At 39.1% G+C, this 17,053-nt stretch overlaps 1 protein-coding gene across 1 annotated transcript; it reads left to right on the top strand.

Annotated features, from left to right (window-relative positions):
* The first annotated feature begins 15,469 nt into the window (after positions 1-15,469).
* LOC100347881 (olfactory receptor 5AK2-like) lies at positions 15,470-16,399 on the top strand. Its single transcript, XM_002709154.2, has one exon. The coding sequence runs from the start codon at positions 15,470-15,472 to the stop codon at positions 16,397-16,399; it is 930 nt and encodes a 309-aa protein (XP_002709200.2).
* The last annotated feature ends 654 nt before the right edge of the window (positions 16,400-17,053 follow it).

Below are 17,053 nucleotides of genomic sequence, written 5' to 3'. Positions count from 1 at the left end.
TATACTGTTTATAATAGCATTCAAAAGCCTGAAATAGAGATAAATTTAACAACATATTATAAGATCAGTTTGATAAAAAATGGCAAACATTTCTGAGCAATATTAAAGAAACCTATATAAGCAGAAAAAAAATTATGTTAAGGATTGTACAATCCAATATTGTTCAAGAAACAAGATCAAACTATAGCTCTATGAAAGAGACAATTTTTTCTTTAAAGACACACACAGGGTTTGGGACTGTGGTGCAGTGGATTAAAGCCCCAGCCTACAGTGCCGGCATCCCATATGGGTGTCGGTTCTAGTCCCAGCTGCTCCACTTCCAATCCAGCTCTCTGCTATGGCCTGAGAAAGCAGTGGAGGATGGCCCAAGTCCTTGGGCCCCTGCACCTGTGTGGGAGACCAGGAAGAAGCACCTGGCTCCTGGCTTTAGATCAGCTCAGCTTTGGCTGTTGTGATCATCTGGGATGTAAATCAGTGGATGGAAGACCTCTCTCTCTCTCTCTCTCTCTCTCTCTCTCTCTCTCTTTGGCTCTACCTCTCTCTGTAGCTCTTTCAAATACATAAAATAAATCTTAAATGGGGGGGGACACACATAGACTGAAAGACAAAGATGGAAAAATGATATTCCATGCAAGAAGGGCTATAGCTATATTATAGTTATATTAGGTAAAATATACTCTAAATGAAAAACTGCCTCAAATGACTGAGGTCAGTATATAATGACAAAGGGGCCAACGCAACAAGAAGTTGTAACAATTTATCTATGCACCCAACATCAGCACACATCATTATATAAAACACACAACCACAGAAATGTAGGAGGAAATTGACAGTAGTATAGCAATATTAGGGCACTTCAATACCTCACTTTCATCAAGACAGAAAATCAATAAGAGGCATTGGACTCAAACTATTCAATAGAACAAATGGACCTAATGGACAAATAGAGAACATTCCACCAACAGCAGCAGAAGAGATATTTTTCTTAAGTACATACGGCATATTCTCCAGATCAGATCACACATGAGATCTTTTTTTTCTTTTCAACTTTTATTTAATAAATATAAATTTTCAAAGCACAACTTTTGAATTATAGCAGCTTTTTCCCCCATAACCTCCCTCCCACCCTCAACCATTCCATCTCTTACTCCCTCTCTCATCCCATTCTTCATCAAGATTCATTTTCAATTATCTTTGTATACAGAAGAATAACTTAGTATATACTAAGTAAAAATTTCAACAGACTGCACCCACACAGACACACAAAGTATAGAGCACTGTTTGAGTAGTAGTTTCACCATTAATTCTCATAGTACAACACACTAAGGGCAGAGGTCCTACATGGGGGGCAGGTGCACAGTGACTCCTGCTGTTGATTTAACAATTGACACTCCTATTTATGACGTCAGTAATCACCCAAGGCTCTTGTCATGAGCTGCCAAGGCCATGGAAGCCTCCTGAGTTCATCTGCTCTTATTTAGACAAGGCCATATTCAAAGTGGAAGTTCTCTCCTTCCTTCAGAGAAAGGTACTGCTTTCTTTGATGGCCCATTTTTTCCACTGGGATCTCACTCATAGAGATCTTTCATTTAGGTCATTTTTTTTTTTTTATTTTTTTTTTTTTTTGCCACAGTGTCTTGGCTTTCCATGCCTGCAAAACTCTCATGGGCTTTTTAGCCAGACACACATGAGATCTTACATGTAGAAAATCCTTAGGACTCCACCAACAAACAAGTTTGTGTGTGTGTGTGTACACATATATATGTGTGTATATATACATATATATATGTACATATGTATACTGTTGAAACTAATAAACAAATTCAGTAAAGTTATAGGATACCCAATCTACATTCAAAAACCAGTTGCATTCTCTACACTAATAATGAGCTATCAAAAAAAGAAATTAAGAAAATAATCCCTTTACAATACTATCCAAAGCAATGAAAGATTTAGACATGCATTTAACCAAGGAAATGAAAGATACGTTCACTAAAAACTTTAAAATGTTAAAAAAAAAAACTTTAAAATGTTGATGTAAGAAGTTGAAGAAAATACTAATGAATGGAAAGCTACCTATAGGCACGTGCAAAAAAAAATGGCTTCTTGCTGACATCACACAAAAAGAAATAGCTTTAAATGAAAAATTGTCTCAAAGTAAATTAAAAATATTTTCTCACATTAGTCTACCTTCATTCCTCATTTTATATTTTTATTTATATAAAGGGAATAAATTTCAAGTATTTCATATATATAGATTTAAGAGTATAATGATACTTCCCACACTAATCCTTTCTTCCCCGCCATGCTCCCACCCTCCCTCCTCCTTTCTTTCTTATTTTTTCTTTTAATTTTTGTAATGACATACTTTCAGTTTATTTTATGATCACAAGATTAACCCTGCACTAAATGGAGAATTCAACAAGTAGTAGGAGGTAAACCACTGTTCCTCATGAGTATAGATAAGGGCTGTAAACAATAATCAAATCTCAAAATGTCAATTTTGCTCATATACCTTAAACTTTTTGTACTCTATAAATCAGCTACCACAAATCAGAGAAAACACATGATATTTGTCTTTTGGGGACTGGCTTATAGAACCCAGTTGCATCCATTTTGTTGTAAAAGACAAGATTAAATTCTTGTTATGGTTGAATAGTATTCCATTGTGTATATCTACCACAATTTCTTTATCTGGTCGATGGATATCAAGGTTGATTCCCTATCTTAGCTATTGTGAGTTGAGCTGCTACAAACACGGGGCTATAGGCTGGCGCCATGGCTCAATAGGCTAATCCTCCACCTAGCGGCACCAGCACACCGTGTTCTAGTCCCGGTTGGGGCGCCGGATTCTGTCCCGGTTGCCCCTCTTCCCGGCCAGCTCTCTGCTATGGCCCAGGAGTGCAGTGGAGGATGGCCCAAGTGCTTGGGCCCTGCACCCCATGGGAGACTAGGAGAAGCACCTGGCTCCTGCCTTCGGATCAGCGTGGTGCGACGGCCGCAGCGCGCCAGCCGTGGCGGCCATTGGAGGGTGAACCAACGGCAAAAGAAGACCTTTCTCTCTGTCTCTCTCTCTCACTATCCACTCTGCCTGTCAAAACAAACAAACAAACAAACAAAAAGCAAAAAAAAACAAAAACCACGGGGGTACATATAACTCTTCAACATACTAAATTACCAGGAGTGTAGCCATAGGGTAAATATATTTTCAGATTTCTGAGGACTCTCGATACTGTCTTCCATAGCAATTGTACTAGTTTACATTCCCACCAACATTGCATTAGGGCACCCCCACACACACATCCTGTGCCAGGATGATAGTCATTCTAACTGGGGTGGAGTGAAACTTCATTGTTGTTTTTATTTGCATTTCCCTGATGGCTAGTGATTCTGAGCATCTTTTTGTGAGTCTGTTGACCATTTGTTTTTCATCCTTTGAAAACAATGCCTGGTCATGTCCTTACCCCATTTCTGAACTGGGTTGTTTGTTTTGTTATTGTTGAGTTTCTTGAGCACTTTATATGCTATCTAGACAGATAAGAAGGTAGATAGAAATAATTCAGTATTTCAAAAGAAGAAAATCCTATCATTTTTGACAACATGGACAGACCTGAAGAACAATATGTTGAGTGAAATAAGCCAGACACAACCAATACTGTATGATATCACCCATGTGTGGAGTCTAAAATAGTCAAACTCCTAGGGACAGAGAATGGAATTGTCATTGTGAGGGGCTGAGTGGGGTGCAGAATGGGGAAATAAGGATCAAATGGTACAAAGGTTTGGTTATACAATGCAGGTTTTAGAGATCTACATAATGCATAGTAGCAATAGCTACCAATATAGTATTGCATACTTAAAATTTGCTAAGAAACTGGATCTTACAGTAAATGCTCTTACCACAAAATTAAGAAGAGGAAGAAGAAGGTGGAAGAGGAGGAAGAAGAGAAGGGAAGAAGGCAGAAGGAATTTGGTGAGGTTATTTCTGGCCTTAATGGTAATTCTACACTGCTTTAAAGTAACTAGGGTTGAAATTTTTTTTTTTTTTATTTTTGACAGGCAGAGTGGACAGTGAGAGAGAGAGACAGAGAGAAAGGTCTTCCTTTGCCGTTGGTTCACCTTCCAATGGCCGCCGCTGCAGCCGGCGCACCGCGCTGATCCGATGGCAGGAGCCAGGAGCCAGGTGCTTTTCCTGGTCTCCCATGGGGTGCAGGGCCCAAGCACCTGGGCCATCCTCCACTGCACTCCCTGGCCATAGCAGAGAGCTGGCCTGGAAGAGGGGCAACCGGGACAGAATCCGGCGCCCTAACCGGGACTAGAACCCGGTGTGCCGGCGCCGCAAGGTGGAGGATTAGCCTATTGAGCCACGGCGCCGGCTTAGGGTTGAAATTTGATGTGCTATTTAGAAAATGTTGTCTTAATTTGGAAATTTCTAAGGGTTATTTCAAAATGTAAGTCAAGGAAAGCAATGAGGTTTTAGCAATGCATATATTTAGTAAATATTTTGAAAGTCTTAAATATGTTTAAAAACTGCAGCATCTCCTTTTAACAGTTTTTATTTAATTGGTGACTCAGTTTTATAGCCAGCTCCAGTAAACTATTTTCTCTTCGCTATTTCTGACTCTGTTAAAAGTGTTCCAAATTATGGGATGATTCCATGTACTAATGCTTAAGTTTTTATTTGTGGTTCTTGAGATGGCCAAAGAGACAGATTTTGTGTTTTGTTGAAGTAATCTATTGTGTTATTTTAATGTCTCTGTTAAGTTCTGATTGTTTAAAAATAGCTGAGTTTTTTATTAAGAGTTATGGTTTGTTTGAATATATACTCATTCTAAAGCATCTGAGTAATCACTTTGTAAAAATGATCAAGCCTGGTCTATCTTATGTCATGATATTAAGGTATCCTATTTCAACCAGATATTTTAAGCTTTCTTGGCATCTGTGACAGGCATTCAAAAAAATTAAAAGTTCCCAATTCTTTGGACTTTTTTTTTTTTTTTTGACAGGCAGAGTGGACAGTGAGAGAGAGAGAGACAGAGAGAAAGGTCTTCCTTTGCCGTTGGTTCACCCTCCAATGGCCGCCGCGGCCGGCGCGCTGCGGCCGGCACACCTCGCTGATCCGATGGCAGGAGCCAGGAGCCAGGTGCTTTTCCTGGTCTCCCATGGGGTGCAGGGCCCAAGCACCTGGGCCATCCTCCACTGCACTCCCCGGCCACAGCAGAGAGCTGGCCTGGAAGAGGGGCAACCGGGACAGAATCCGGCGCCCCAACCGGGACTAGAACCCAGTGTGCCGGCGCCGCTAGGCGGAGGATTAGCCTAGTGAGCCGCGGCGCCGGCCCAATTCTTTGGACTTTAATATTTCCTGTTAGGCCCCTGGAAATATTAAAGGATATATATTTTTTTCATCTTGTAGAGACACCAACTAATAAGGGTATTTGGATTATATTAAAGGTACTGTCAAGATGTGAAGTGGTACTAAATTTTAAGTTATGATCATGTAAAAAGCTGCTGATACAAATGTCCAAAAGTTAAAAAGTCTAATGATCTTGTGTTACCTGACATGATGGTTATCTCAATGAAAAGGCCCAGAGGCCTAAAAGGCAAGTTCTATAAAATCATACAAGTGCTTTCTAAAATACTGTGTGGAGTACGCAAGTGTTTCTTCTTGTAGTTTTATGAGTTTATAATTTTAAACATGGCTATTTGAAGCCTTGTCACCCACAAGTTTGTATTCTCCAAACACTAAAAATCAGATTTACTGCTCATAAAATTAAAACATTGTTGGTCCTGTGTTTAAGGACATCTTCTTTTCCCTGACCTCTATTATATTCAATACCTCAGGACAGTTTTGTAAGCAGACAAAGCCTATAATGGACTACAAATTCCAAGTTAGAAAATGTATTGATATTTCATGTTACTAAGAGCAGAAAGTAATTCTAATAGATTGATGGTAATTATTAAAAAACTGATTTTAGGAAACTATTACTGAAACTGCTTAATTGTTCTATCTTCTATGTTGCATGTGTGTACATATTGTATGTCTACATGGAAAATTTATTTATTAAGAACTCTGTTTTAATTGGCTCATAGATAAAAGATTGTTCATAAATTTAAACTGGAAAATAATCAGATACTTTTTTTAGTTCATGTGACCTAAATGTCTGTTTCCAGATATTTTAAATTTAGTAAAAAGAAACTAAAAATGTTTAAGTCATTGATATGTTTGTATATGAATTTGTCAGCCAAACAAGTTACACTTGTGTCAGGTATTTAAGAAATGCTTCCAAACACATATACTCTTGTCTTGAAATTTATAGAAGGAATTGGAGTGTCTAGTAAATGTTTTCGTAAGTTGTTATTTAACAGTTAAAATTATTTGCCAAGTTTTTACTTGATATTAAGTTATTGACAAATGACCTGGAAAGCCTGACTTGTTCCCTCACTAATCTATTCTCTTCAAGATTGGAAACTGACTTTATACTGAAAGACTTTCCAGGATGTACAGTTTGATCTTTAGAGCTTGTAAAAGGGATGGCTAACATTTTTCAGTAATAATAGCATAACCAAAATGAAAGCTTAAATTATTATTTCACAGCTAGGTTTACTTTATCAAGGGCACAGTGAACAGGCAAAACACCTCTTTTCAAACCAAATGAAGGGAGAGAAAGTTTTACTAATGACTTAAAATTGTATAGATAAGGTGGTCATCATGTTTGATGTTAAAGTGAGGACATAGCTTTCCTCATGAGCATTGTCTACCTCACAGAAAAATCACTGTCAGAACATGTCTGTGACTACAGATTCCTACTTTAGGCCACCAAAGATTAGGAATGGAACTGAGCACCCCTTGACTTCATCCTCTTAAAGCTTTCCTCTGGTCTGCTTTAACAAAATCCAGGAGGAAGAGTAAGCTAGCAGCAGAAGCAATGTAAAGATAGGGGGCAGGCCAATTATTGGCTGTTTTACGCATTGATCTGCCATCAAGGAGGACCAACAGGCCAGTCCACTGCATTGATTTTCAATGTGGAAAGCCAGGGATTCAGCAGAAGTTAGCTTATGAAGACCCCTGGTAGCTCTGCCATCTAAGAGTTGGGTCGCTGGAAAGGTTAGGTAGGAAGTCAGAAATGGAGCCTATGTGTGTATGAGAAAGGCCTGAAGACCAACACCCACTGCGGAAGCTCCAGAATCCCAGCATCTTGCCCTTCAAAGTCCTGCCCAGATCCTGCTGACCTTCTGGAAGGTCCTGCCCCTTCTACCTGGCCTGATAAACATCCTTCCTCTAAGGCGTGGCAATGCCAGCCAGGCTTCCCCTGTCTGATAACTTCAGGGGAAAAACTCAGAGAGGAATTTTTTTGTGTTTATACCCAACAAGTCCTTTGTTCAGGAGAAGAAGGAGAGGGGGCGGGGAAAAGGTGGGAAAGCAAGACCCATCCCCTTAAAAGCCCCAGCCTAAATGTGAACTAGGCACTCTCTCTCAGGTTCTGTCTGCAGAAGTGCCCATCTGTTCTTACAGATGTCTCTACCCCAATAAACCTTGCTATGTTGCTTTCCCCTGCTCTCAGTCTCATGCCTGAATTCTTTCTTGCATGAAGACAAGGACCCTTTGCTTCTCTGGTAACAGAAACAGGACTGCCTTGGAACCAAAGGACTCCCAGGTCAGAGCTGCAGGCCTTGTTGGCCCTAAGCTGAAAATCCCTTCACTGGGCCCAGCTTCCAAAGTAACCACCACTGTTGAGGGGATGGCCAAGTAAGGTCAGCCACCTTGCAGGCAGAACTGCAAATTAACTAAAAATGTTTTCCTTTTAGAGATGTCACCTACCTTTTCTTCAATCCAGCTCTCCTCCCAGGCCAGCTAGGTAATGGAAGTCAACAGAATGCCTTCCCTAAGGAGGTTCATACCTCCCTTATGATGTACCCCATGTGAAGAGAGATAGACAGGTCAGGCTTAATAGCTGACCAGGCCTTACAGCCCACCTGATTGCTATCAGGCACTTTCTGTCAAGTTCTACTTGCCTCTCAATGGGAAAACTCCCTGTTGGTTTAGACAGTACCTCTCCTAGGTCCTCTAATAATGACTCTGTCCTTGTTTCAGACCCTGTGAGTTTAAACTGCTCGTTAGATTCATTTTCTCCAGACTTGAAACAGTGCAATTCTTGATGGTTATGCACATGAAACTTCAGATGGAAGCAGTTTCTGCAAGCTGGTACTGTTGTCTCCCTCAAGAAGCCACCTCCTGCTGGAACCCTGCCTTGACTCCCGTTCCCAGCAACACCCCTTTTCAGGATGAAGCAGCCAGAGCGATCCTTGCCCAGTTCCCCTTACAGAAGTTAGGGTCCATTCTTCTGGGAGGAGGGAGCATGCTAGGAATCAGATGGGTTAATAGGCAGTCAGGGTAGTCCCGCATGAAATTGGGAATGCAAAATGCTTCTCCCAAAAAGGTTATTATTATTTTTTTTTTGACAGGCAGAGTGGACAGTGAGATTGAGAGACAGAGAGAAAGGTCTTCATTTTCCGTTGGTTCACCCCCCAATGGCTGCTGCGGCTGGCGCGCTGCGGCCGGCGCATTGCGCTGATCTGAAGCCAGGAGCCGGGTGCTTCTCCTGGTCTCCCATGCGGGTGCAGGGCCCAAGCACTTAGACCATCCTCCACTGCCTTCCTGGGCCACAGCAGAGAGCTGGACTGGAAGAGGAACAACCGGGACAGAATCCTGCACCCCAACTGGGACTAGAACCCAGGGTGCCGGCGCCACAGGCAGAGGATTAGCCAAGTGAGCCATGGCACCAGCCAGGCCCCTGGACAATTTAACAATGTGATTTATGATGGATGCATTGGTGCTTGCCATGTCATTTCCAAATCCAAGAGAACTACAGACAAAGGATGTTTCACCAACCCTCCAGAGACTGTGGGAACCAAATATTAGCTGCATGAGCAACATGGGGTCAAGTGTCAGATGCTGCAGGTCTCGGTGAAATTCCTGGGTTGGCGACTCCATGAACTTTGCCACATGTTCACGTGCAATTGAAGATGATGGAAACTTCATGTCTGAATCCCTCCCAGACCTCGGCCTTGCATCTCCTCTTTGCTAATTTAATCTGTATTTTTGGCTATAGTAAATCTATAATTGTATGTATGGTGCTTTCTTGATGTATTAGTGAATTCAAGTTCTATAACAAATAATATTTAGTCTGTATAACACATCAACAAACAGTCATTTCTCACAGTTTTGAAGACTGGAATTATTTCACTGTTGCCTTCCAAAATTCATGTCTTCATATGCAAAAAACATTCATTCCATTCCAACGACCCAAAAAGTCTTAATACATTGCAGCATCAGTTCTAAATTCTAAATTGTCACCTAAATATCATCTAAATCAGAGATGGATGTGACTCAAGGTACAGCTTCCCCTGAGGTGAAATTTATCTCCTGCTGTGAACCCATAAAACTGGTGAGACCAGCCCTGTGGAGTAGGTTAATCTTCCTCATGTAGTGCCAGCCTCCCATATGGGCACCAGTTCGAGTCCTGGTTGCTCCTCTTCTGATCCAGCTCCCTGCTGTGGCCTAAGTCCCTGGGCTCCTACACCCACATGGGAGACCTGGAAGAAGCTCCTGGCACCTATCTTTGTACTGGCCTAGCTCCCACTGTGGAGGCCATTTGGGGAGTAAACCAGCAGATGGAAGACCTTTCTCTCTGTCTCTCCCTCGCTCTGTCTGTAACTCTACTTCTCAAATAAATAAATAAAATCTTAAAAAAAAAAAAAAAAACTAGGCAAGTTAGATGCTTCCAAAACACAATCTGCCAGCTGGACCCACCCTTTCAGGTCCCCTGGCCACTGGTCCCATATTTCGGTGGCTCTGCCACCCAGGCATGTGCACTCTTGAGCCTGTAGTGGCAGTGGCAACTCTGATCATTTCTACATTGCTTTAGGGGTCCTTCTTCTTATATCCCAAAGAATACACATGTGCCAAACAATCCCGTAGTTCTGCTTTGCAGGGTCTGAGCAGTCTGACAGACGTCACTTTGTTTCATTTACTCTGTTTTCTTTAGCCTTAGCTGGCAGTACTTGTGCTAGCAAAATCCCATCTCCATTCCTGACTTTTATTGAAATGCTTAAGTTTCTTTTTCTCAAATGATCACCAGGCCATCACCTTTGTGTTCTCTTCCAAACACACTCTCTTATTTTTGTAGTGTACATGAGCTGACTAATTTTCCCAATCTTTAAGTTCTGGTTCTTTTTTGCTTAACAATTCCATTTTCAAGTCATTTTTCCTTTCTTGCATTTTACTATATAGTGAGGAGGCTTTTACTATATAGTGAGGAGGCTCCAGGCTACTTCTTCAATGCTTTGTTTGGAAATCTCAGGAGCAAAATACCCAATTATATTGCTCACAATTTCCTTCTTCCACAAAACCCTAGAACATGAACTCAAGTAACATAAGTTGCTTGCTGCTTTATAATAAGGATGCCCTGTTATCTTTTGCCTAATGATAAATTCTCATTTCCAGCTGAGACTGCATCAGAAAGACATGTTCCTATCAATAATTTCCATGTTCTGTTCATGGTTACCTAGGTATTATCTTAGAAGCTTCAACTATAATCTCTTCATTTCTTAGAGTTTTTCAGAAAACTTTGTTTATTACTTATTGAGGTGACAGGGATTATGAGTTATACCTAAACATAGGTTCTTAGATTTATGAAAATATGGGCAATATCATTCATAACAAGGAAAAATGCAACTGCTCTCTAATTAGAAACCTCTTTCAAATTATAAGCAGTAAGTCCCTAATGACAATAATATGGGGGAAAATTGCTTTGCCCAATTCCATCACATCTCAAGAGAGTGAACATTTATTTCTCAGACCCCAGATATAAGCTCCATGCAGGGGAGGAACCAGTCAGAGAGACTGGCATCACTTGCAGAAAGAGAAACTGCAGGCAAACTCAGGTATAGAGAAAACAAAGCAAACGACAGTTTTCAACGTCAGCTATGCATTTCAGTGTGTGCAGGCAATGGTGGGGCAAAGGGTCAGAGCCAAAGTTCCAGAATGTTCTACCCCAAGACCAGGAGGAATCACCTCATCCCTGGTGACCTAAAGGAAGTGGAGTAAGGGATTTGAATGTAACTGAGCAGTGCCTAGAAAGAATGTGAATGAACAAATGATTGAATAAATTAAAGGATTAATATTACATGTGCTTAATGTATTATTTGCATGTGTTATTTAGGCTAATTTTTGAGAATCCAATCAACACCGACCCCGTGCTGGGAAATTTACATCAACCAGCTCATTGTCAACATCCTATCAGGATTCTAGCTTAACTGGACCTGTTCTAACTTCCTCTAACAAGTACTGCTTTTTAAATAAATATTTTTTGCTAATTTTAAATTTACAAAACCTTCAAATATAGTACTGTATCTTCACTCAGGTTCACCTGTTATAAATATTTTTCATTATTATGCTACTTTTGCATTTGTGGACATGAATTTCTCTAAAATATAAGCCTGTACTGGAAATCCTGGACCTTAGAAAGGTGTATGAGTATGTGTAATTTTACTAATGTTTCCAGGTTTGTCTCCAACGTATCTGCACTAATGCACCTTCACAGCAGAAATATATGAATCTCTGTGAAAGCATGATCACCAAAATTTGGTATTTTCAGTTGTTGGGAACAACTTTTATTTCAATGAAGCATTAATGCATAATTACCCGATTACTTCTGAGTTACATACGTTCTCATATTTCTACTGTTCTGTTCCATAAACATTTGACTTATGTTTCTTTCAGTATTTTCTTAAGATTGATTTATAAGTTTTTCCATGCCATGAATGCTGTTCCTAGAAAGGTAGAACCACAGTTCTGATTGGTGGATCTAGAACAACCTGGTGAGCTCTGCTCAGCCATTACCCTCCAGGATGCTGAAGCCCATGCTCCCCTCCACTCCAGAGGCATGACCAGTCACAGCTGCTGAGACTGCTTGAGTAAGCCCATCTCCCTGTGGTGTGCATCACTTAAGAAACCTACAGTCTTCCCTCAGGCGTCTACAGGTGATATGTTCTCCATCTATAAACTTTCTTTTATATCTCAGCTATTTCAAAACCTAAGGAAAGAAGAGAATAGGTATTTTCTAGAACTTCCTTTGACCTCTCCAGTCATTTAATACATGGCTGGATTTTGTTAGTGAATGTATGTTTTTAATATGTTTGCTTCTATATTCTCAAGTGAGTAGAGTTACAATTTTCCTTTCATGTGTGTGTGTGTGTGTGTGTGTGTGTGTGCGAATGTTATATCCACCTCAGGAAATGAATTGTGGAATGCTCTCTTTAAAAAAAAAATATATATATATATATATATATATATATATAAACTTAGTTGTTCCACAAATGTTTGGAATTTCTTTTCTATAACATAGTTGAATCTAATGTTTTGGTGAGTCGATTCTAAAATAGAAAATCAAATCATTTAATGGCTTAAAAATATTTAATATTTGGCCCAAACACATATAACCCAGCTACTATCAATCTCTATGCTTAGCTCTTTTTTAAAAAATAAATATTGAAAACACACAAAAAATTTATCAAATATGTGTGATATAAAGCATCATATTCCAACAACCCACTGTAAGAAACAGAAACATTTTATTCTGCATTTGTGTTTCTGTAAAAAAGAGCTAGAGAAGGGAACAGACTTCATTTATTTTTTAGAAGAACTAACCATGAAGCAAAAAACACACCAGTTATTTTTTCAAACTTAATAATTTCTGGTCTGTAAAGGATTCTATAGACAAAGTTAATAGACGACGGAATGTTTGAAAACCTTTGTCAACAATTGACAAGTGACTCAAATTTAGGATTTTAAAAGAGCATTTATAAAGCAACTCAGTAGAAATATTTGCAAAAAGATATGAACAGAAATAAACAGAAAAGTAGACAGGCTTTGAAATTTTTTAGATTATTGGACAATGATCAATTTCATTTCTAATTACAGGGAAAATAAAAATGAAATACCACATTAGATCTCTTTCCTTGAACAAAATAAAATAAAATCCCAGTAAGAAACTGAGGATATAAGAATCTGCAAGCACATTTAGTAAGATTATACACCACAAAGATCTATTATGAAAAGTTAGCTGAAAATACTCGGTCAAGTTAAATGAGTCAATAATTTTTCCCCTAGGAAAAATGCCACAGAGAAATCTTGACACTGGGCTGTCTGTATTGGTGACAAGTTATAGACAATCCACTCTCTAAGACAAGGAGAGCGCACAGATAAATGAGGAAAGAAAGACTCCACAGAGCAGAGCTACTCAGAGTTCGGTGTGCGGACCGGTATCAAATCCTAGATTCTGTGTTACCAGGATATAATGAAATCAATTCAAAAGTTGAAATCTAATACTGAAAACTATTATAGAATGTTTTAAATGCTGAGATCTTTTATTCATTTTTATAAAAATATTGGATCAAAACAGATTGGAAATTTGTGGAAGGATAAAATCATTTGTGGCTATTTGGATGAACATTTCCCTGGTGGACTACACATGTCCATCAGTTATAATCCCAGGGCAGATAGTAAAGAGGAGAAGAGACTAAAATGAGAATATAGAAATAAGTTGAAACAAGGTCATATAGAGCCCTAAGAAGAAGTCAAGATTTTCAGATATAATATTAGTATTTAAATAAGTTGGGGTATTTAGTTAAAATATAGAGCTTGAAATAAAAGATAACTAAATAAGAGTATGTTTTCTTACCTCTTAATTGGTGCATTCATAAAATGCTAATCAGCTTGTACCCTGGGACCACAGCTTGTGTTCCATGGGAATTTCTCCAAACTGTGTATGAAATTATCTAAATTGGGTATCAAGTTTCAGCCCTTAAAATTCAAGTCAATTGTGTAAGAATGATGTTGCAGCTATTTTTTATGTCGTTCTACTTTCTTTTTTTAATGTAATTTTTTTAACAGGCAGAATTAGACAGTGAGAGAGAGAAAGATAGACAGAGAAAAAGGTCATCTTTTCCATTGGTTCACCCTCCAAATGGCCGCCACAGCCACGTCACTGCGTTGATCTGAAGCCAGGAGCCAGGTGCTTCCTCCTGGTCTCCCATGCGTGTGCAGGGCCCAAGCACTTGGGCCATCCTCCACTGCCTTCCTGGGCCACAGCAGAGAGCTGGGCTGGAAGATGAGCAACTGGGACAGAATTCGGTGCCCCGACCAGGACTGGAACCCGGGGTGCCATCGCTGCAGGCGGTGGATAAGCCAAGTGAGCTGTGGCACCGGCTAATGTGATTTTTAAATTTTGTTTAAGGAATACAACTTCATGCATTTAATATATACAGATTTGGGAAGATGATGCTTCTTCCCCCCACCTCCCTCCCATCCGCATTCCCCCTTTTCTTCCTCCAACTTCTTCCTCTCCCATTCTTATTTTTACAGAGATCAATTTTTAGTTAATATTTATACTCATAAAATTAACCCTATACCAGGTAGAGAGTTCACCAATTAGTATGGAGGAAAAAAAAAAAGAACAAAAACAAGCAAACAAGAAAAACACTGTTTCCAAGAGTCAAGGCAAGGGCTATTCAAATCATGGCATCTCAAAGTGTCAGTTTCAGTCCTACAGATTACATTTTAAGTAGTCTATTAGTTACCACAGATCAGAGAGACCATATCAGATTTGTCCCTTTTGTGACTGGCTTATTTCAGTAAGTATAATGGTTTCCAGTTGCATCCATTTTGTTGCAAATGACAGGATTTCTTTTCTTTTACCACTGCATAGTATTCCATAGTGTATATATACCATAATTTTTTATTTAGTCTTCAGTTGTTGCAAACTATTTTTAAATTTACTTTATGTAAGTGAAGTTGAACATCTTTTCATTTGATTATTATTTATATCCCTTGCCTGTTTTCCTGCTGGACTATGGTCTTTGTACTTGTTATTTGTTGAAGTGTTTATTCAGTACAGCTTTAAGCCCTTAACTGTAATGTAAATTAAAAATATTATCTTAAAAAATAATAAAGTAGTAAGTTAAAAAATAAAGTAGAGAAGGGAGTAGATCTGCTAACAAGTTTCACATTTAGTAGTCTTAGAATATAGACACAAACAGAGATTTATATTCATTTTGTTTGTTATATTGGGCCTTGGTAGATCAGTGTGATTACCTAGTCTACTTAAGAAGTATAATGTTTATATAAATCATTATCATGAATCTGCTCTTATAAATTTTTTATGAAAAAATGAATGCCCTTAAATATGTTCTCTTTATATTAATAAAAAAAAACTTATGTGAATGTTCTTGAAGTTGTATGTTCAATAAAGTTAACCCTTAAAAATAAAGTATATGCTGACCTCCCTAAGGAGCCACATATTATACAAATTCTGGAATAAGATAAAGGATCACAATGATCTTAGCTTTCCTTATGGTTTCCCTATTTGTTCTTCACAGTTTTTCAGTAGACATTCAATCTATGACAACCATGGAACAAAATAATGGCACTGGAAGGACTGAATTCATTCTCCTGGGATTTGCTGGCCAGCACGAGACTTGGCCTATCCTGTTTATGGTATTTCTAGTGATCTATGTGACCTCCTTGGTGGGTAATATTGGAATGGTCCTACTCATCAAAATTGACCCTTGCCTTCATACCCCTATGTACTTTTTCCTCCAACACTTGGCATTTGTGGATCTCTGTTACACCTCTGCTATCACTCCCAAGATGTTGAAAAATTTTGTAGGGACAGATCATTCCATCTCATTTATAGGATGTATGGTACAATTACTAGTCTATGGAACTTTTGCAACAGTCGACTGCTACATCCTGGCTGCCATGGCAGTGGACCGTTACATGGCCATCTGCAACCCACTTCGCTACCCAGTTGTCATGTCCCAGAAACTCTGCATTCAGCTGCTAGTTGGTTCATATATCATGGGTTTCCTAAATGCTTCTGTAAACACAGGTTTTACTTTCTCATTGAAATTTTGCAAGTCCAATGCAATTAATCACTTTTTCTGTGATGAACCTCCAATTCTTGCCCTTTCTTGCTCCAATGTTGACTTCAACATCAAGGTACTAACTGTCTTTGTGGGTTTGAACTTGATATGCACTGTGTTGGTGGTCATCTTTTCCTACCTATATATCCTGGCTGCCATCCTGAGGATATCTTCTGCAGAGGGGAGGAAAAAAGCCTTTTCCACATGTGCCTCCCATCTGACAGCAGTCACAATTTTTTATGGGACTCTCTCTTATATGTATCTACATCATCGTACCAATGAATCTCAAGAGCAAGAAAAAGTGGCTTCTGTGTTTTATGGCATTATTATCCCGATGTTAAATCCTTTGATCTATAGCCTAAGGAACCAAGATGTGATAGAAGCCTTTAAAAGAATAGGAAAGAAATGTTTCTAATGTAAACATCAATTTCTTACTATACATGGTTCATCAAGAAATCCAACAATGTTTCTCTTAATTTTCAACCTCAGAAGATGCAGCAAATATTTATAGACACAAAAGCAATACCTAACTATACCAATAACATTTGAAAGCTGTGGAAAAATATCTCAACTGATTAAACAAATGAACATTTGTGTTCTTAAAGAAAAGCTTTCTGAAAAGATGTTTTTGTAATACTTCTTTTGTACATTGTGATAAATTTATTTTAAAATATTTGCCATCGGGACCAAGTTAAGTAGCATAACACCCAGCATCCCAATGGGCACTAGTTCAAGTCCCAGCTGCTCCACTTCACATCCAGCTCCCTGCTAATGGCCTGGGGAAAACAATGGAGTATGGCCAAAGTGCTTGAGCCCCTGCAACCCACTTGGGAGATCCGGATGAAGCTCCTGGCTCCTGGCTCCAGTCTTCAGTGCGGCCAAGCTATGGCCATTGTAGCCATCTGTGGAATAAAGGTATCTCTCTCTGTCTCTCCCTCTCTCTCTGTAATTCTTTCAAATAAATAAGCAATCTTTTCTAAAATCTGCCATTAAAAATAACAATGAAGCAGTGAAGTTCATCCAAGAGAAATGCATAATAAATGTTTTATTATTTCCATTAAATAGAGTG

Source organism: Oryctolagus cuniculus, chromosome 1 (genome assembly GCF_964237555.1).
Source record: "Oryctolagus cuniculus chromosome 1, mOryCun1.1, whole genome shotgun sequence".
NCBI classification, from domain to species: Eukaryota; Metazoa; Chordata; class Mammalia; order Lagomorpha; family Leporidae; genus Oryctolagus; species Oryctolagus cuniculus.
Note: the sequence above shows the minus strand (reverse complement) of the source record. Positions and strands in the feature narration are given on the sequence as shown.

Excerpts from the sequence above, each read along its gene's own strand:
- LOC100347881 (XM_002709154.2), top strand. The coding sequence starts at position 15,470 with ATGGAACAAAATAATGGCACTGGAAGGACTGAATTCATTCTCCTGGGA.